At 36.8% G+C, this 22334-nt stretch overlaps 1 protein-coding gene across 1 annotated transcript in view; it reads left to right on the top strand.

Moving 5' to 3' along the window:
• The window catches only part of FAM114A1 (family with sequence similarity 114, member A1), a 30898-nt gene extending 14935 nt beyond the window's left edge, over window positions 1-15963 (top strand). The window contains exons 7-13 of the mRNA XM_010076224.1: window positions 1842-1965; window positions 7301-7386; window positions 8517-8684; window positions 9907-10046; window positions 11353-11425; window positions 14239-14292; window positions 15862-15963. Coding sequence (XP_010074526.1) covers window positions 1842-1965; window positions 7301-7386; window positions 8517-8684; window positions 9907-10046; window positions 11353-11425; window positions 14239-14292; window positions 15862-15963 — 747 coding nt within the window. The remainder of the gene's footprint in view (window positions 1-1841; window positions 1966-7300; window positions 7387-8516; window positions 8685-9906; window positions 10047-11352; window positions 11426-14238; window positions 14293-15861) is intronic.
• Window positions 15964-22334: the final 6371 nt, after the last annotated feature.

Here is a 22334-nt window from a genome sequence, read left to right as displayed (position 1 = left end):
GTTAGGTTTTAAATTTACATAATACTACCCCAAGATATCATTACTGGAAGCATACAAATACTATATGTCTCTCTGAAGAACATGCTAAAGTTACTAAGGCCTATATGATAAATATATTTTTAAATTTCAGCTGTCAATAGATCTCTGACAGTAGGTTAATAGAACTTTTTTAGATTCCCAGCAGTGGTATTTTGTACTGAGGCAGTTTTCTGAAAAAAATTCTTAAAAGGCATGTTTTCTTCTCTTCTGTTTTAGTAGTTATCACTCCTTGCACTCTAGGTGATTTTTAATAAAAAATAAAACATTTAAAAAAATAAGTTGGTTATTTGCTGTCACAAAAGAAGCTGATTTTAATAACAGCTAGGTACATACTGTCCACACTGGTTTTGCATTTTGCACTTATGTCTAAATGCAAAATTATAAATTCAAAAGCTATATGTGAGGTTCAAGGGCCTGCTTTTGGAAAAAAAAAAACCAAAACCCACAAAACAGGAAAGAGATAAATAGAAGACAAGCTCAGGTTAATTGCACGTGTCAACACTATTTTTTTTTACTGTTAAAAAACTTTTACTTCCTTACCACAGGGTAAGGAAGACTTCTTGCAGGTTGTTACCATGAGGTTTCTAATGTGCTTCATGTTATGTCTTAGATAACCCCTGGTTCATAGTCCTACTCACTCTAACAGGATTGAAGGCAACTGTTTGGGTCAACAGGTCCAGTTCCCTGATATATGTTCCAATACTCACAGAACATCTTCCAATTACAAACACACACACAGAGAATACTCACAGTACTATAAGCTTGAGACCTTTACTAACAGCCCAAAAGCCACACTCCAGTGGGCCACAGGAGGAGTGAAAGAGAGACTGAAGGCATTGCTAATGTCCTATGTCCTTCTAATAGCAGGGATTTAAAAATATTTCAATTTTTTTTTAAAGTTTCCATTTAAAAAAAGTCCCAGTTAATGCTGTGAAATGGACAATGCTATAACAAGGGCCAAAAAGCCCTGGGTAGTCCTCCTTCACAACCTGAGTTGGGTCTTCCAACTTTATCTTGCATTTAACTCTGAGCATATGAGCTGGCCACATCAAGGAGGAACATAAGAAAATAATGGCTTTCTCCAGTCTCTCACTGAGCCAGTCTGCACATCTGTCAAGCAAGCTTAACAAAAACAACCTTGAAACAAACCTAAAAGTGAAATTTTGTATCAAATGGAGAGAAGGCATTTCTCTCTTGGCAGAGTGTGTGATCATGGGATTTACACCACATAACTGTACTGCAAACAAACAGTGATTCGAAGAATCTGTTTCCATCCCCCTTAGGCTTGCCACACTATTAGATGTGCAGTGCCTTGCGGATACCGGAGACACCCAAAGATCTGTCAGTATGTTCTTCAGAATGGGTAGACTGGTAGACTGTCGATAATTTTGGTTGCATTTTGAAGGAGGGGAAACAGGCTCCTTTTGCAACTTCTCCTGTGAGTGCTCAGGCTAAGCATGAATTCTGCCTGTGCTCTTCTTTCCTGGTGTCTTCATCCAAGCAATCCCAAAATGCTTTTTACAGTTTGCAGTTAAACCACAGTTTTATAATTCAAAACAAATGTTCTGTGAGAAGGTAGAGACCTGATGATCTTGCAAGGCTGGTGTAATTGTTGTGTTACTCAATTAATTTTGTTGATGAGAACTAAAAATGCATCTACATAAGTTGGAAGGTTAGAGACAAGATTTGAGCATAATGGAAGTTTCCATTTCTTAGCCTCTTTTGGTATCAGGCTCAAAATTAGCACTTTAAGAAAAAGGCTCAGTTTTGTTTAGGAATTCCTTCTGTCCTTTCTTTTACAGATTCAGTCATATTTAGCAAGACTTGATGGAGAACAGTTGGAGACTGTGAAAAATGATTTAATTGCTATAAAGGAGATTTTCATTCCAAAGGAATCGGGTGATGAAGTGGTACAGGCAGAGAAAGGTAACTAGAAAAACAGAGACTTAACCTTATGAATAATCATTACTTCTGCATATAGTAGTTTAGAAAATTACAATCCAAACTAGAATTTCTGATATCTTGATACTCTTCATAAGCAAGTAAAATTAATACTCTGAAAGTACTGGAAGCTGATCCATGCTTAATTTTGAATTTATATTGTAGCTGAAGTGTGAGAGAGAAAATATAAGGTCAGGAAGTATTGTATTACTTTACTATATTGTCAGTGAAAGCAAAACAAAAATAAGAATAACCTTTTGGATAACTGAGGTTTTCTTATGGAATCTCTTTATGAAGTTGTGTAATCTGAAAGTTTAGGAGAGTTTAGCAATGCTTTTCTGTTTAGCGACTTCATCCTTACTTTGCACCCTCCCTTGCTAGATAGGGAAAAGATTAGAGTGCAATAAAGGGACTTAAGAACCTGAACTTTTTGAAGGAAAGTCCCTTTGAAACACAATGGCAAAGCTGCTTTCTAAGTATTGCTTGGCAAGATGTGGCATGTGGAGTGTGAGAAATAACTATGACACAGTGCACAGCATCAAAGAGAATGGGACCAGCATGGCAGTCCATAGGTCAGCTCACAAAAGTTACAATAAGATGGGTGGGCCCTTTGGTTAGGGGCAAAATAGGTGTTTTAAATGGGCCATTCCCCAGAACAGGCTGGGAACAGAAGGATAAGAAGTTAGCTTAAAGCCACCATAGTTCTTGTCTCCAGGCCTATGAGATCCATGCCAATCTTCTCCTAGCTAATAGGAACAATCCCTTTGACTTGACTGCTGAGTGTCTCATGCCATTAAACACGATATGGTTGTGTTTCAGAAACACAGAAATATAGAAAGATATTTCTTCCACGTCCTCTTGATCTTCTATGGGGTTCTTTGCCCATAAAACCTACATTTTGCAAGATGATGAGGTATGATTTCTCTAGCCTTCAGAAAAGTTAGAAAAAAATGTGTTAACATCCACATGTTGTATCCGGAAAGTCTTTTCTGCTCAGACTGCTCTTTCTAGCAGTGCTTACCCAATGTGCCTAATGTCTCTTATTGTTTCTTCTTGGGGGGACAGCGAGTGTTCAGTGTAGTCTTGGTGTGGTAGTTTTTTGCTGTTTCTTTCCCCTGTTACTTTTTTTTAAAACTGGGTTTGTGAGAAATAGAAGTCAAGAAAGTGTATTACCTGCTTAAGAGTGAAGATTCACGAGATGTCTGTTGCTCCTTAATTTCTGTGTGAAAGAGCTCCTTGCTTTGAAACCAGCCCCAGGAAAAGCTCTGTTTCTTGCATAAAGTGACGTTTTCTCTGTTGGTCAGTTCTGTTTTTTCAGTGAAGCACAGCTGCTGATCACACTCCTTGAAACATTAACTGTCCTTCTAAATAGGCAATGTGCACCTTAAAATCAAAAAGACAAAATCAGAGTGTGCTGCAGGTTTCCCCCAGCAAAAGCAAATTAGTCAGCACTGAAACATCTCCTGTCTGTGACAGCAGAAATAATAAGCACACACATGTTCTCTCCACCTTACAGCTGAATGGATGTTACTTCAGGCTGCAGTTCAAAATTACATACTTTTTAGTGCAGTCAGGCTCAAGATTTATCAGTATTTGAACTACAGATAAATTTGATATATTAGTATTAAGTTGGATAAATTTAATTCCACTGGAGGACATCAAAATAACAGAATGGTTAATCACTTCTCAAAGTAGCTTTCTGTTAGGGCTGAGCTGACAATTCTGTGGTCAGGCTCCTAACCTGGGTCATGTGGCCTTTACTTCTTTCTTCGGTCTCTCACTCATAATCCATAGTACATGCAACACCGCATGGAGAGTGCTCTTAACACTGTATAGTGCTTTGACACATCCCCTCTAGACAGTGGCCTAGTCTGGGTACCCTTCGCAAAATATGTTATCTTCATTAAAATCTTACCAGAGTGATTGAAGGGTTCTTATGATCCTCCTGAGTCAGGGAAAACCAACCTTTTTCCTGAATTGCTCTATGCACAGGATCATAAAAGCATTTTTATTAAGTACAGCAAAAGCATAAAGCTTTATAGAACTTAAAGAATGCTATTAATAAGCCCTTACATGACACTTGTCTGCCGTTTTTAGATAAAAACAATGTCCAGCACCTGTACATGTAATGTTGTATGTGATTTGCATGTCTGTTTCCCCTCATGCATAACAGTTTTATTGAACAGGTTAATGCTTCATTCAGACTTTGGTTTGCCAATCTTTACATAATTTAAATTGGATTCCTGTGACTTGTGCTTGACTACACTTAGTGTTCTGGTCGTATTCTATCAATAAGTTTAGCTTTCCAGGGAGCACACCTGATCTTTTAGGGTCTAGGTTTAAGTTGTTTGGTTTTATTTTTAAACTGGAATTGTTTACCTGAAATGACTTGTTGGGACCTTAAGCATATTTCTGTGGCATAATTAATATTTACACTAAGAAAATGGTCTGCATTTAATGTTAGCAAAAATTTTAAACATGATTTAGCATCCAGCATAGATAAAAGACTGTAAAGTTTAGCAACAGGTTGGCTGATCAGGATTAAATGCAGCTCATGTCGTGCTGTGTAGAGAAAGCTTCATTCTAGTATGTGTTCTTAACTCAGGTTAGTTAATACAATTAAGGTCCTGTTGACCACATTAATAGGTTTTTCACTTTAAAAATCAAGTCAGTAAACCATATGCTCTTTTAATACCTTATCTTTTATTACAGAATTAATTATTTTTGCTTAAGATAGCTAATCTAGCAAGAGGTAGCAGGCTATGTAAATTCTGTGGAGAAATTCTGAGTTTTAATCCTGCTTGCTAAACAATTTAAAACTAACTTACCTGCAGCAGGATTTTAATTTGTGCTTCCTAACTCAACAAAACTTGTATTTTTTTTCCTTTATGTAAGGAAGCTACCACCCTACAAAAGACAGAGATTAATGGGGTTTGAAAATGTTAAATCTTACCCAGGCACTGAGCAGTATTTGAAAACAAGTTAATTATCAGTTATTGATAATTTGTTACCATTTTCTTGTCATCAAAGTCAAATTATTTATATAGTGTCATTTGTCAGTGCTATATATATTCAGCAAAAAAAAAAAGACTAGCTGGGAGGAAAGACTACATTGGATTCAAGTGTTTGAAAAGGGTGGCCGTTTGTTTTATGTAAATTCTCAGGATCCCTTTTTATCCTAGACTCTGAGGATCTAATTTGTAGATGTTTGTTCTGCTTTTAGTTTCTACAGTAAACACTTTCTGTCCTACACAAGAATTACAGCAGTGAACTTTGGAGAACTGTTTTGGGAAAGGACTGGGGCTCGGCTTTGTTCTTGGCAACTTGGAAACTGGAATTGTAGGGTTATTGTGTCTTTGCTTAACAGTCAGATAGGTGCCAAATGAATAATAAAAGAGAGACAGAGAAAAGGTATTTTCTGACACAAATGTTTTCTCTCACTTTGATTATGCAACCCTTTTATGTATTTTTCACCTCAGCTTCTTTTCCTTTCAGTTGTTTATGAAATAATGAGAGGAGAATTTCTGAAAAAGAAGCTTTACCTACAGTTTGAAAGCAAATTAACAAAATATTTCAAATATGAAGTTAAGGGAGACGGTAACCAAAATGAGAATTTAATTGAATACGCTAGTTATCAACAATTTTGGTAACATTGCATTGATCCAGTGCAGCATGGTGTAGTTTATAAAACAATTGGGCCTTGTTTTAAGAACAAGTTAATTCAGTGTATCCAAGAGGTGCTGTATTGCAAAACTTGAAAATCCTATTGCCAAAATTTACTGATAAGGGCAGCAATTAAATGAACTCTGTGTATCTCTTTGGCCTGCCAGAATACATTCTTCTTGAGCTGTTCCCCAGCTGTTAAGAGGAAGGCTCAGTCTGTTGGTCATTGCAGGTGAGGAGTACTTCATGCTAAATGCTAATTTATTTTATAGCACCAAAGATGGGCACTCTCTTTACAGGCAAGGGTGAGATGTCTTTTGCTCTAGGAGACTGTAATCGGAGTGTGAGATTCCATCACGTTTCCACATGTTCCAAGGTATTGTGGACTGTAAACAGTTGTACCAAAATCTCCAAACTCATTGGAGGTAATAGCCCTCCACTTTTAAGCTCAGTAGCAAAGATTTGCATAAAAATGGAAAAACTGGCCCTACCTAATACATGAACTAAAAAAAAAGGGGGAATACAGCAAGACATGAAATTAATTTTTGAAGTAGCTGGACTTTTGCCAGGCTTATTATGGGAGGTGTAACCTTATAGCACCATCAAGCTAAAAAAAATGGTTTTGATATATTACTCCAGGAAATGTTAATGAAGATTCCAAATTCAGTAAGTGCAGATGAACAGAACCAATCAAAATACCAACTTTTACGAGCGTAGAGTATGCTAGAATATGGCAAATGCAAGTAGTCAAAGGAATATGTATAATCAAGGTGAAGTTTGAATACTAGTTATATTTATCTTTGCTCATAAATCTTTTGAAAATAAGTGCAGAATCTTTAAAGCTCATTACTCCAAAGCAGAACAGAAGACATTCTTCATTTGAGCAAAACTCAATCTTAAGATAGAAAGAAAACACACCTCTTAGCTGTGGTTTGCAGACAGAGTGATAGAGAATATGTTCTCCAGTATGTTTCCTCTCAAACTTATTTGTATCTGGCCCTGCTGTAGCTGTTATTCCTTGGCTTGAAAGAAGAGGTGAGTATCTCTTCTTCTTTGGTTATTTTGTTGGTCGTGAGGTGGGTGTCAGTCTCTTTTCCCAAGTAACAGGTGATAGGATGAAAGGAAATGGCCTCAAGTTGTACCAGGGGAGGTTTAGATTGGATATTAGGAAAAATTTTTTCACTGAAAGTGTTGTCAAGCACTGAAACAGGCTGTCCAGGGAAGTAACTGAGTTATCACCCTGGAGGTATTTAAAAGATGTGTAGATGTGGTGCTTAGGGACATGGTTTGGTGGTGGACTTGGTGGTGTCAGGTTAATGGTTGGACACAATGATGTTAAATGTCTTTTCCAACCTAGATGATTCTATGATTCTATGAGTTTTTGTCAGGTAACTAGCGATCAGGCAGCTTCTTCTCATCCTACCTGTTTTTGTGAAACTTAGTTGAATTTAGAGTGGGGTGTAAAAAGTAGCTGAATTGTCAAGCTAGCATGTCTGGTTGTACAGGTGTCTCTGTTGCTTTTTCTCTTCTGACTTTGAGCATATACACATACACACACACCCCCCTTTATTTAAAACTATTTTACTGGATGTGTTTGATAGTGTAAAATGTTATAGTGATAATACCCTAATAAAAATTGTCTTGTTTTTTCTTGCAGCAGATATGGGAGAAGAGTTTGTCAGCATGCTCACTGAACTGCTGTTTGAATTGCACGTTGCTGCTACTCCTGACAAACTTAATAAGGTTAGCACCTGTTAGTGAGCTGCCCTCTGTTTCTTGGACAAAGAGGGAGGGCTTTGTTCTGAAATCTGACATAGAGCAGTACCTGTCTCTGTTCAGACAGTTGAGAAAGCAAAGTATAGGAGGGTGGGATTAAAATGATGTGTATAGAAAAGCTTTTGTAGACGAGGTGAGATTAATAAGGCAATACAGTTGGCAACGACTGGCTAGCACAATGGGCTGTGTTAGAAAGCCTTGAATCATGGATGTCTCAGTGGAACAGAGTTCATGAACACAGCAGATTTGGTCTTCATACTGGGAACAAAGCTCAGGTTCAGAATTATTTTTCTTGCTCATCCTGGTTATTCTTCTGAGGGACTTCTCTAGACCTTCTCAGCTAGAAGCAAAGTCTTGAATTTATCTCATCTAGCTTCAATCATCCAAAAGTTAGGTGGCTAGAAACTAGTCACATCTCAAGTCACATTTTTACTGTCAGGCCCCTTTAAAGGTGATTCACCTGCTGATCTTAGGCTCAGATGAATGTTTATCCCTCTAGCTACATAGATAGACTAGCTTAGGCTTAGGTCTTGAGATATTTTAATTTGACTTCATGTTAAAAAAGAGAAATCATAAGTTACCTACTAACTGTAACAGTAGTCTGAAGTTATATAAAACCTCAAGGCTTTTCCACTTTGATCTACTTTCATGCCTGGAAAGGCAGCTGAAGATACAGGGATTTTTCTGTTTATTTTTCCTTCAAGAATTTAGGACATCTCTCTTACATCTCTTTTTTTTTTTTTTTTTTTTTTTAATACCACCTTCTTATTTTTTTATTTGGGAAAATTATGTCCATGTAAATTCCTTTGAAAAATACTAGTAACTTCAGTATTAAAACCAACTCTTATGTGTTGGTTAGGAATATTGTACCTGTACAGGAGTTATGCCTGGCTGATCCATCTTTATGCAATCAGAAATGCTTCTACCTACAGTTTCTTAAAGATACACTTAACTAAATGCTACACAGAAGCTTGATATGTTTAAACTTCTGAATGTAAAAATGAAGTAATTAAATGTATTGTTAATTAATGTTCAGGAACATCATTTGATGTTCCCTATTTGAACTGAACTTTGGGGTTGGGTTCTTTGTTTGGCAGGCTAGGAAAAAAGCTCATGAATGGCTGGAAGAAACCAGTTTTTCCACCCCAGTAGACATAGAAGAGAAGCTAAAAGAAAAACCTGGAGAACCTTGTGAAGAAAAAACTGAAAAAGAAGATAAAATTGACAGTGATAAAAAAGAAGTAGATAAAAACAAAACTGTGGAGGTAAAATAGCTTTTGGAGGATAAGTTTCATTAAGAAAATTGTCATACTTTGTTTGATAAGATTACTTCTTTATCTTTGTGTGTTGGTTTTATATGTTGTCCTTTTTAAACTCGTGGAACTATTAAGAAATATTAATATGTAGCTATTCACTGTAGAACCAATAGAAAGCTAACTTACATAAATATTTTTACTGTTAATCTGTTCCCATAAGTAAATATCAAAGTAGCAGGTCCTCTGCCTATCACATTGTTTTTATTTTTTATATCTATGTTTTTGTGTGTATGTATATGTATACACAGTGTACAGTGAGCTGAGGGATTCTGTAGTGTAATGTCGATAACACACTGAAAGTTATATCTCAGCACTCTTTGGCACCTCTTTTTCCCAGTGAGAATATATGGAAAAAATTCTCAAACTTTATTTAAACTCCTAAACAGTTTAAATCACAAACAAGACAAAACAGGAATATTACTTAGGCAACTCACAAGTGTTCATTCTTTTTATGAAAGATAGCCCTTAATGCAAAAAGTATGGTGTCTGTTTAGATAATCCCTTTTGTTGATAAGGTTAAATTGTGACTGAAAATTTTACGCCAAGTTATAGAAGTATTTCTTTGTCAAGATTTTTTGAAGGAATTCTAATAAAAAAAATAATCTGTCATGTTCCCTTACGAAAAAGGTCCAAAGAAGGAAACAGAGTTGCACTGTATACATTACAGATTTTTATGCAATTGCAGATTTCCAGCTGGTATCAGCTTGTGAAAGCTGTAACGCCATAGTGCTAGGTAGAATTTTTTATTATTACTGCTAAAAGCCACTTTTTTATTGGGAGTATTATCCATTTCTACTCTTGGCTCCGTATGAAAGTAATTATGACTTATTCCAGAGTTAAGGGATTTGTATTTGTTAGGACTAGGTTTAAAAGTGCTGTTTTAGAAAATCCAAGAGCTGACCTAGTTCCCATCCAAATAAACAGTAGACTTGTTCTTACTAATTTTTCAGGATGAGTACAAGGTCTGTATTTTATAATTTGTGGATATTTCATTTTTCAGTATTTTTTGGATGGCATTATGGCTAATGTTACTTCACTATGTATGTGGTGGTATTTCCAGTTGGGGTGGGGAGGGCTCATAGGTTTCAAATTTGTTTATATGTATGTATCTATATGTATCTTTATCAGTGTTGTTATTTTTGATTATATTATTCCCTGGTTTTAATTTAAGGAAATCTACATGCTGTCCATTGAAAGTCTGGCTGAGGTAGCTGCTCGTTGTATTGAACAGCTTCATAAAGTAGCAGAATTAATTCTACATGGGCAGGAAGTAGAAAAAACAGCTCAAGATCAAGCAAAAGTACTGACAAAGTGAGTATTATGTATTTCATATATGAACATTTGACATTTGCTTAAAGCTTATGAAGTTCTGTTCAGCTTTTGGCACTTGAAGACACAGTAAGTTCATGGATCAACAAACAGCATTGGCTTTAGGGGTCCTGGTGCTATATTTTCTCATGGAATCAAGTTATATAGGCTACCTGTCATTTTTTGACATGGCTAACATAATGTATGTCTACAAAAACATGACCTATTTACAGGCTGAAAGTTGTTTCTGCTCCAGCAAGTGAACGTTTATCCTAATTTTGGGTTGCATTTCCTGTTCCCTCTGCAAAAGATGCTGTGCTAGCATATACAAAATTTGCTTTTAGAATGCATAATGCAGTCTTATTATATCCCAGTAGAGTTTATAGTGTTATTATCTAGTGTTTATCTGCCCTGCCAAAAATATACAAAAATCAATCTGTAGTTCTAAATAGTCAGACCACATTTGTCTGCAAATTTGTAGTAAACCATGACAACACATACATACACGCAAGAACCCAGTTTATCTAGTGGAACTCAAAATACATATCTCAAGCTCACTGTTGCAAATGATTTTACTAGTTTCAGTGGGCTTTGACATTAAGATATTGTAAGCACTTGAGTCCTCAGTAAGTAAAGTATTTAAGCAAGTGTTTAAGAATGCTAGTAACAATAGCAAAGTCCATAGGAACACTTCAGTCTAAAATGACGTACTCAAGTATTTTTCAGAGGTAGAGCTAAGGTATGGTGCAGCTTGCAGGATGAGGTTCTATATGATGCACTTGTGAAAGATTAGCAAAAGAGTGAAAGATCTAGGAGCAGAACTAGATCTCCTTGTTCTCTCGTATTTTAACCACAAGGATGCTTCCTCTTTCAGTAGAGGAGATGTTTTATTACTCAGATAGGAAACTTCTCACTGTTCTCCTTAACGTTTGATTTATTTACGACAGTATTTCTAGGAGTTGTGTTGCTTCAGTCATCAGAAAAACAATAGTTAAACTAGAAACTAGTTTAGAATTTTAAAAAATTGAAACATTGCCCTATCAAAAAAGAAAAAAGACTAGTATTTGAGCCAACATGACATCATTTTGCTGCTGTAGTCAACAATGGGTTTTTCAGTGAAGGAATATAAAAACTGGTTCATGAACAAAGGTTACCCCAAAATATTTTGAAAATTACTAACAGCAAAATTGTCTTACGAACCATCTTGGCTTCTAAGATGAAGTTTGTGCTTGGGAGAGTCACAGGGTTTTTATCCATTGACAGAACAAGGATGTGTTTTTATATTTGTCTCTCTTTTTTTTTAAACCAGTTTAACAAGTGCCATGTGCAATGAAGTTTCATGTTTGTCAAAGAAGTTTTCCGATTCTTTAACAGCAGCTGGGGTAAGATAACAGCATTTTCTGTAGCATTTGGGCTTTTTTAAACATAGTTCACTTCTTAAAACAGAAATTATTACCTGAGTCCAGTGACTTTACATGAGGTGCTAGCAAACAGGGCACTTCTTTCCTCAGATCAATAACACAGAGTATTTTTATGGCAGAATCCCTGTTGCAGAGAAAGTTTATAAGCCTTGATAGGCTGCGCTGCATCCTCTGCCTTCTAAAATCTGTCTTTCTAGATACCATTTTCCATTTTTCCTGAACACCACTCAGCACGTCTTGTCTTCCTGTACTGAAGGGTCCCCACATTTGAAGTCCGACAACTTGATTATTTTCTTCGCCTATCCCTTTTGAATGTATTTGTCTAAAAGTCATTAACAGATAACACTTCCAGTACTTTAAGATGGTTTTACTAGCTGTCTTCTTAGTCTTTGCTAAATCCCCTGTCCTAGGGCCACTGTGTTTTCAAAAGGTTTAAGAGGTTATAAAATCTGTCTGGTTGTCCATCTTATATCTCAAGATATTCCATTTAGGAACATCCATTTATCTGTGAACCTCTTTGCCTGAAATAGTGTCCTGCCTTTCAAGATGTTTCAAAGGTGACTGACATCTGAGTTTTCTAGGAGGATCCAGAGGCAAAAATTGTGCTGTTGCTAAAATTTTTCTGGAAACATCAGAGAAGAAACTCTGTCTCTCCTGATTATTCTATGAAAGTGTGAATGTGCATCAGCGGAAATTTTCCCAGTTCTCCCATGAGCTCTTCGAGCACACCTTTGAGCAATTTTTTTCAGAGTTGTTTATAGAGAACATGATTTTATTGTGTTGCTTTGATTCTGAATAATTTACATTCCTTCTCATTATTCTGGGGGAAACTGCTTATTTTCCATTATGGAATTGTATTTTATCATAGAATCATTGAATGGTTTGGGTTGGAAGCGACCTTAGAGATCATCTAGTTCCACCCCCCATGCCATGGGCATGGACACCTCCCACTAGCCCAGGTTGCTCAAAGCCTCATCCAGCCTGGCCTTGAACACCTCCAGGGATGGGGCATCCACAGCTTCTCTGGGCAACCTGTTCCAGTGTCTCACCACCCTCACAGTAATTTTTTTTTCACAATATCTAATCTAAATCTACTCTCTTTCAGCTTAAAACTGTTACCCCTCGTCCTATCACTGCACTCTCTGATGAAGAGTGTCTCCCCATCTGTCCTGTAGGCCCCCTTTAAGTACTGGAAGGCATTTGTGTGGACACATAAGAACTTGACCACAAAGACACTTCCCACTGCCAAAATACTCTCTAGAAGAGAGTTTTAGGAGGGCAGTCTGGCTGATCTTTAAGTGCTGTGCCATCCCTGTAAGCTTTTGCAGAAGAATGTGTGACTTTTGCTTACCATGATCAGTAGGAAAGTAAGGAGCACCTGTCACACAGGACTGTTGAAAATCTACATCTTCCTGCATGTCCCAGTGGTTCAACTTCCTCCTTAATCTGCCAACAGCATCTGGGTTCATAAAGACATCCAGTGTCCTGTAAAGTGAATTAACTTGTGGGAAACTGAGAAATGGCTTAGAACAGAAAATACTTTTTTTTTTTTTTAATGTAATGCCATCCCTACAGTTATATCTGTGTAAGTCAGACATTCGTTGTAGTGCTGGCTATACCCATAATGTCAGCAATGTTTCTGAGTGAGCAGTAATGCAGAAGTAAGAAATAACAGCTTTACTTGCTGTGCAAGATTTCTTTCAAACTTGTAACTTATTGATTCATATAATCAATAGTATTTAATTGATACTGCTCTCTGTTTCAGTTTATTGACAATCAGCTAAACAGTGGACTTCGTAATGTATTTTCTAGTAACTGACAGTCAAATTGTTCTTTTCTCTAGCCACCTTCCCTTTGTTCTGCCATCTCTCTCCAAACTAAAATTAAGGTGGTTCATGTTTCTTTAAATCTGCCATATGAAAGCTACATGGTTGAAGTAGAAATCCATCAGTTATATTAATCAGTATTGTGTTTCGTGTGTACTGATAAAGTCCATCATTCAGTATTGAAAGCAACTCTTGCTGGAGGTTGCTGTCATTCTAAAAAAAACACAATGCAAAGAACAGTGAGAATAAAAAAAGGAAAGAACCTTTGCCATTTTAAAAAGCAGAAGACATGACACATCTTGGCTTTCTAGCCACTAGTAGTGTCACTACTCATTGTACCCATCATTATTCCTATGTGGTGGATGAGAAAAATGCTGTGCATGCTGAGCTATATTAACTGGCCAGCCTGTGTTGTCTAGCTCCAGTTTGGGCATCTGAGTTTCACCTGTTTTTCCTTCTGTAGGGGAGCTAATCTGGGCCTTTCATTTCATCCTAACCACAGATATTTGTGAAACTTCTAAGAACTTCATTTTCCTTCTGACCTGTATTTTTCTTTCTTATTTCCTTGAAAATGAGCAACGGGTTAAAAAATTTTGTAGGAGATGAAAAGGGCACCGACAGACAGGTGGACAGACAATGTCATCACATAAATCTCACATCCAGGGCAAACCAGGCAATTTGAAACTCTGTAATACATAAACTGATGAAAAAGTAAAACCCTGGGCCTGTATTAGTTCATTGTACTCAGTGATAGAAATGCGTAGGGTCTACTGAAGTGTGTGTGAAGGGTAGACACAGTTATCAGGAGTATTGTGATAAACAGCCCGAGTAAGAATCAAGGTGAAGCAAGACCTTTATAGAATTCATAAAACTACTTCTCAGGTATCAATATGTTTCTGTTAAATGTATTTCTTCTCCTGGTGTTTCATTCTATTTTCCGGTTTACAGAGCAGTATGAAGGCAGAAGTTCTTAAACCCATCATCGACAGTGTGCTGTTAGAGGTGAGCCTTCACTTTTTTCACATTAGGAAATGTTCTAGTAAAATTATTTTGAAATGAAACAGTCACATTTATGTCTGCAGAAAGAACTATATAAAAAGTAACGACAATATAATTCTGGCTGTTCAGTGCCCGCTCATAAACCTCTCGTTTTTGTGTTCAGCCTCTCCCACAAATACTATAATGGTAATATTGCATTTACTGAGGATTCTTAATAACTGTATGACTGAAGTGAGACTGGCCAGCTCTTAAATTCTGCTGCTGTATTGGCTAGAGTACAGGAGATAATTTGTAATGTGCTGTTTAACCATTTTCTAACCCATTCATAAATTGCCTGGGATAAGTCTATTCTTACTGTTCCATCACCTACTTCAAATATTGCAAAGTATTTGTGATACACAGATAGTTTCAGACTATTCTGTTCTTTAAAATTTCAGTTTCAGGTATGCTACAGTCCTTCCCATCTATACGCATTTAGATTTCTACAGCGGTTCACAGTCTAGCACCAGGCTTGGTCAGCACATGCATAACCACGTGTCAGATGTCACCAAAATGTTAATGAGTGATTTCTTTTATTAGACACTTTGACCTATGAGTGACCTCTTCTATTAGGCACCATGAGCTATTTTTCTTCAGAAAAGCATAGTGAGTAAAATGTGCCTCAGTTTTACGGAGAAGAGAGATGAAGGGGGAGGAATATGCTCATAAAGTACTACAGTGTGTACTATCTGCAGCATGAATTTTTTTTAACTCTGCTAATTAGATCACACTTCTCTTCAAATATAAATAAACGTATAGTAGTGACTACAAATAACAGTTGCATTCCCTTTAAAATGAGGAAAAGATTGTTTTACAAAAAGGAATTTTGCACTGAATTAACAATACCTTTAAGGAAAATCATAGAAAGCTGAATAGAGCTGTGGTAAAGATTACATTTCCATTTGTTATAGGGTAAATTTCCTGTTGCAGCTGACATATCTTTCTGTGCCCCAGGAACTGCAAAATCTGGGAATGTTCAGAATTATGGAATATAATGTTTTGTTCTTCTTACATCCCATATATGTATACAAATATGTATTAGTACAGCCTAGGTTCATGGAGAATTACAGGCTGCTATCCTGTTCAGTATTAGAAATTCCAATAATAGTACTACATGTTAAAACCGTTACAGTAATTCAAACTGTTAATTTCAGTGACACTTCTTCCACCTACAGCAAATTCAGAATTAGTTCTGTTGACAGAGAGTCTAGCTGGTTTGTATTTAAAAAGTCAAATCTACTTCTGAACACAGTGGCATTTCATGTACTCACATTACAAACAAAACTGTCCAAGAGTTCAAACTGAGCAGAAAACAGATTTTTATATAGTGATTCAGGCTGTCCTTGTTAGCTGTAAACTGTTGTAATTTACCATTTTTGTTATGTACAGGTTCTAAAATCTCGTGTGAATACTTATGCTAATATAGCATGATGCAGATGTTAAAAAAAAAAATGTTTATTTAAAAAGTCCAATGTAATTCCCGAAATACATGGCAACTGTACTGATGAACCACGTGTTTTCTCTCCCTATTAGGGTTGCAACAGTACTACTTATATTCAGGATGCTTTCCAGCTGTTGCTTCCAGTTCTGCAAATTTCACATATCCAGACCAGTTGTTTGAAAGCACAAGAGTGAGAGTTTCCCAGCAGTTGTTGCCACGGGGCTTAACAGAAACCACAGACCTAATGTCTTCAATGTTTGCCGGTAGAGGAAATGGTATGGGAGATGTCTGGCCACTTAGAGACCTTTGAAGACACTAAACGCGGTTTTGCACATACAATATTGAACAGCATTTTGAAACTCTTTCAGACTTTTAGACTTTAGAAGTAGTTAGTGAAATGAGTAATTTCTTTTCCATTAGAGTATATCCTTTATATTAATTTAAACTGAAGTTTATTAATATTAGCATTGACTTAAATACGGATTCAAAATCTTGACCCTTTCAGTTGTAAGCGATGTATAAAGCAAATGAGAATGTAAAGTTTTTTAAAACATTTCAGCCCAAATGACGATTTCCCTTGTTTGCATTTTAGCTGTCAGTTAAAAAGGTATATTTCAAAAGTTGGTTTCAGTATTTAATTTTGGCCAATGTGAACAAATTATCGTAGTGTTCTGCTTGTTAAATATTTTTGACAGTAGCAAATAATAACATCATAATAATCTGTACTGCTTATATAACACTTTGTGTTGAAAGAATTTTACAGTAATAGGCATTAGTTTACTAAATTAAAATTGTGGAGAGTATGCATACAGAATTATATTCAAAAGAAATTTTCTGAGACAGTTAGAAATACAGGTAAAGCTCCATTTGCTGACCCATAGTTTTATAATCATTTATGTCTATTTCTTAACTCCAGAGACTGAACAACATTGCAGGCCAAAGTAATTTTTTCAATATGCAAGGAACAGAAAAGTTCCCTTTTGTTTGGCAGTTGAAACACCCCCAAAATAATCTCCTCTCACATGTGTCACCAGGTTAGCACTTAGGGGTTTACTTTGGGCTTTAAACATTATGAACCTTTTTATCAAATGGAGTTACTGACAATTCAGAAATACAGGTTTTGGGCATAGAAAGGAAGTTGTGAAAAGGAGTTACTAGAGAATTGCTTTGAGTAGGGAGGTTGTATGTCAGTGCAATCCCCTTTTCTCCGAGGCAGTAGCTAGACAGTGCATAAATGAGCAGCGGTGATTCATAATAACACTAGCAAACGTGGTAATTTATCCATATCCTGAGCTGTGAACCTCAGAATTTGTTCAGGCTAGTTTACCTCGTAGACAGGAAGAACCTTCCAATATTTTATGTAGCCTCTCTCCTGGATTTTTATGTTTATTATGTTTATTTAAGCTATTTTGTATTTTTTTCCTCTTGATAACACTCATGAATTGTATTTAAATGCTTTTTAATTGTAGTTAACAACTGAATATGTTTAATCATAGAAGCACAGCTCATACATTGTAAAATTAATGAAAGAGCATGAGGAAAATACTATCCTGTTTGTCAGAAATGAGAAACCATGTATCCGCTTTGCACATGGTAACTTTTTCGAGTCCAAATAAGAGAGGACAAAAAGGTCTGTTTGTGTCTTACGCTATTGTGGTCCCTTTTCTGCTGTCATGCACATTGTGATTTTTCCATCTATTTAGAGACAAAATTTTTGCTATCCCTGAAGTAAGATTTATTACACAGAATCTATTTTCTGTCATAATTTAACAGATTTGGGATGCCTTTTTGGGTAAGTAGAAGGAGTACAGTCTTCAAATCCAGTTGCACAGAATATAAAAAAAACCCAAACCTATAGCAATGTGAACAAAAAGAAGAAAGCCCCTTGGAAGCTGAAAAGGCAAACAGAGCTTGGCATTCATTGGTATTTATGCCATATTGAACAGCTAACAATACTACAACGTGGGAAAAAAGAGGGAAACGGGAAAATGTAACTGGTAAGCAGACCCACTAGCCCAAAGGCAGGATACAGCTGCCACCAACTGGTGCATCCATGACACTTCCATCTGGCATTGCTTTATTCCTGAAAGCGTCTTTGCAAAAGTGTATTACAAAGTAATGTTTAGTTGATGCAAAAACACTGCATCGTACCCAGTGCTTCTCTGGCTTCTACACTTTGGGGGGGAATAAACATGTTTTTCCCTACCAGGCTTCTCTGGCTACTGGAGGGGACACCCACTTGTGCTCACTTGACCAGAGGTCATTCTTGCATACACACTTTGACCCAGAAAAACGGCTCCTCAGTGCAGATTACCGAGGACCGCGTACTTGCTCCATACACTTCATCATGAGCGGTTTTCAGTATTAAAGATCAAGACATCAGTGAAAGCATTCAGTAGCTTGTAAAAAGGCCTAGTTGTTTGAAGTGGTTTTTTCTGTTGTTCTGTGCTGGCAAGCAGAATATAATACCTGCTTAAAACCTTGATTATTTTTCAAATGAAGACTGTCAAGAAAAGTCTAGTGTTTCCACCTATCAATCATTACTTCCTGGATTTTTCTTAACTTTAATTTCATCAAGAAGCCTTTCTGTCCACGCTGGAGTAGAGCTCTGCATCAGGTATCTGTAACCATGGTATTACTGCCAAATGACTCATAGAACATAGCAATGTCTGTTTCATATTGTTCCTATGCTGGGTTAATGTTTTGAGACATAAGTGATTTTAGTTGCTTTTTCATATGGATCTTTTTTTTTCTCTGAAATGTGGTGCAGAATATACAGTGTTAAAACTGTCAGAAAAATGTGTTGACTAATAGTGGTGCCTTTTAGCAGAGGCTGAACAGTATTAGAAGCCTCAGGGGATAATGTTTGAAATCGTTGAGTGGCATTCTTAAGACAAAGATTGCTTGTCTGAGATATTCCTTACTAGAAGTTTCAGTCTTGCTTAAATTATGTATGTATTGAATAGAGTACCTTTGCCTAAAGTAAAAGAAGCTATAAAAAATAATGTGTGGACTTAAAGTATTTGCATCCATACAGGGAAGGGAAATAGAGCAGAATATAAGCATAGGGATACTCCACCTGATCTCAGATGCAGTCATCTTGTCCTAGGAAGACTGAACGTTATATCTTTAAATCAATTTTACATAAATAATATTTCAGTAGAAAAGTACTATGTGGATGTAACCATAATATTTTTTTTACACTGGTTTGTATTTTTCCATCAATTGAATAAATCATTTGAGATACTGAACTTAGTATACTAAAAAGCATGTTTTGAAGAATAATGTCATGGGAGGGGGGTGCTCAGTGAAGTATTTCTGATTTTGTGATTTATCTTTGGAATGATGAATGTGATTTTTCTGAGAGTCTGACAAAAACAGACACTGCCATAAACTTTTAAGGGAGACTGTTCTCTTTCATCACCAGCTTTTTTCCAGTTCAGTTCACCGAGTGTGCCTCAGCACTTGTTGAACTACAAGGTTTTAAGTACTTATTTAAAAAATAACCTAGATTATTAAAATTACCTGTTCTCTTATTTTGGTTTTCATGACATTCTGCTCAGTTTTGAGCACACCTTTCTATGCAGAGACAAAGGAGGCAAGCTTTTGCACTAGGTTGGGAAGTTTATCAAGAGGAAACCTCAAGCAGTGTCTGTATACCTGCAGCCTTGCAGATGATCCACTATTACAGGTCATCAGTGAAGGATGAGCTAGAAGTAAACTATTAGCCAAGTCATTTGCTGTATTTGTTAATTAAAGATATTTGGGTTTTGGGGTTTTTTTCCCCTAGGCAAACAAAACAAAGCAAGCTGTAAGTTGTTTGCTGCTTTTCAGGGTAAAGTCTAATGTGTAAACATCTCTTCCCCATTATTTGCTCCTACACTTCAGCATCCGTTGCTTGAGAGAGCTAAACAAAAGAACTGTCTCTTCCGCTTTTTTCATGCTGCTCAGATCACCCACTGAAGCCGTTAATACCTTCCTCTGAAATGTGCCTCAATCATATAATAAAAAATCACAATCATTACAAGTTGAGATGCTTTTTAATGATGTTTCCAGTGGCATCCACCAGTCAGGATTCGTAACAACTACAAGGAGTCTGAAACACCACAGTGTTTTGAGTGACAAATACAGATTTTCACCTTTTTTCTGATTGATAAAAGTGTTTTTTATCATACAAGCAGTGAGCCAGCTCATAGGTGAAACAGCTTTGAAACATTCCACTTCTATTTCAAATGACAGCCCTGTCTCTTCTGTTAGTCTCAAAAAATGTAAGAGTGGAAAAGGACTTCCCTGAGTTCTTTTTAAAACTATCTTGGAGCAAGGCTTAATGTGACACCATGAGCCAGTCTGACCTGCTTTGAAATTCTTACAGTCTGACTGGAAAGCCCTCTGGACTCTAAACACTTTCTGTCTCAGGTCAACCTTTGTTGCTGAGAATATGAGGACATAGCTGCTTTTCATGCACAACCTGTACATTTTCCATGCTCTGACTCCTGCTTCAGCATTCATATTGACAATGGTGTGCAGTTTTAGAATTAAAAAAAAAGAAAAGAAAATGTCAAAAATGGAGTTGCATTAAAAAGATGGGAGAGGGAAAGTTATTTTCAAAGGACATAAAAGGATATGCTCTCTGGAAATAGGAACAATTTTCAAGGTTGGATTAGAGAAAAGGCTCTCAAAGAGTTTTTCTGCATTGTTCAGAATAAACAAGAGATGACACCTGATTAGTTCCAGCAGAACTGGAAAAACTGCACTTCCGAAGTAAAACGAAAATCTGCATTAATTTGAAGGAAGTAAGTCAAAGATAAGAACATTCAAAGAGGAAGAGCTCAAAGGAAAGAAGACAGCTAATTTGATCACTACAGATCTGCAGTGCTCATTCTCCCTTTATTGCCTGCACCCCAAAAGTCACTGAGCACACATCTGCTAAGAATTTATTATTCTCCCCACTTTGATCACCTTTTCACAGCTTTCCTTTATAGTCTTTCCAGGAGGTGCTCTAGTAGACTCAAAGCAGAGCACTAGCTATTCATTCTGCCTTTCAAACATCTTACCCAAGGAGTGGAAGAATATTTCTTACACAATCATGTGCAAAAGGAGTCTGAAAAAACTGCAGCAAGGACTAATCATAATTCTTAGTGAACTGAATTTGCTGCTGCTGTGAAAAGGAAGATGTGAAGACATTACTCAAACAAGTGTGTGCTATTTCTCTTCCGCACTGCAGGGTTGAGGCTGAAAGGCATTCCACAAAAGGTGCCAGTTCTGGAGTCTGATAGTGTCACCTAAATGAAAGCCAGAACACTGGGTAGTTCTAAAACTTTAAACACCTTCAGAAACCTCTCAAACCATTTACTAGACTTGTAAAACTGCAGTCGTACTCTTCTTGCCCTTGCTTATCTCAGACACTGTAACAGCAGCTTTCCTCCAGTTCCCTTACCAGTTCTGCCCCATGTCCATTTTGCACATTTCTGTGCACCTGTTCTGCCTTCCCTACCAGTTTTGTTCACTGCACTCTCCTCCACCTTCATGTCTCCTTCCCCCCACTGGTCCCTGAGGTTCTTCCCTCCTGCCCTTCATTGTGTGCTTGAGTGGCTGCACCAGTATATCCTTTGTCTCCTCACATGTTCAGTTTTGAAAAAACAGAGATGAAGACGGGGTTCAGAGGACATGGGAGAAGAGAAACCCAGAGGATCTCAGGAGAAAATGGGGAGACACTAAACCGCTTGCTTCTTAGCCCCTTCCTTCCTCCTCTAGTGTAAGGAGGTTGGACTAGAGACTATCTGAGGTGCTTTTCAACCTGAGTTACCTTAGGATCACTTTTTTTCTTACTATTCTGACAAATGTCTCCCCATTCTCCCACTGTTTCCTGTAGTTTGGATCATACTTGCAAGACCAGGTAAACTCTACTCAACAGAGATTAAAAGCTTATAGGAGCCTTTTGGGTTTATTTGTTTTTGGTGTTTTTAAAGGTAACTTGGAAGATGGAACCTTCCAGGGTAGTAAAACCACTTAGAGAGCTGTGGGATAACTGTGGGTAATAAAATAGGAAGTCACAGTTTAGCCATGCAAGGAAAAGGAGGAGGTTATAGACAGCAAGAATCATAGAATTAAATTATAGGAGAAAGGAAATGAAATTGGGGTCAGAAAGAGCAGGGCTGTCCCTATCAACAAGATCGCTGGATTACTGAAGGGGAAGAGTGATAGATAGTGCCATCATTTGAAGCATTTAAACACTGACTAAAATGGCCTTAGCAATTCTTCCGTGATTTGAGATAGATATGTCTATCTGTAAGTTGCTGTTCTATAGTAAGAAGAAAAAAAAAAAAAAAAAAAAAAAAAAAAAAAAAAAACCAAAACAGAAACAAATTGTGAGAGGTTTATTTTATACACTGTATTTAAAAAAAAAGCATTTCTGAAAAGCTTTAGGTTATTGCCACAGATAAGCAGTAAAGCCTCAAAAGCCCCCAAATCAAGAAAGTCGCTATTCTTCTCTGATTTTTAAAGATGGTAACAAACAGTAGAAACAAATGCTTCAGACTTATCCAACTAAATATAAAAAAATCCA

Source organism: Pterocles gutturalis, unplaced genomic scaffold, assembly GCF_000699245.1.
Source record: "Pterocles gutturalis isolate BGI_N339 unplaced genomic scaffold, ASM69924v1 scaffold18588, whole genome shotgun sequence".
Lineage (NCBI taxonomy): Eukaryota > Metazoa > Chordata > Aves > Pterocliformes > Pteroclidae > Pterocles > Pterocles gutturalis.
Note: the sequence above shows the minus strand (reverse complement) of the source record. Positions and strands in the feature narration are given on the sequence as shown.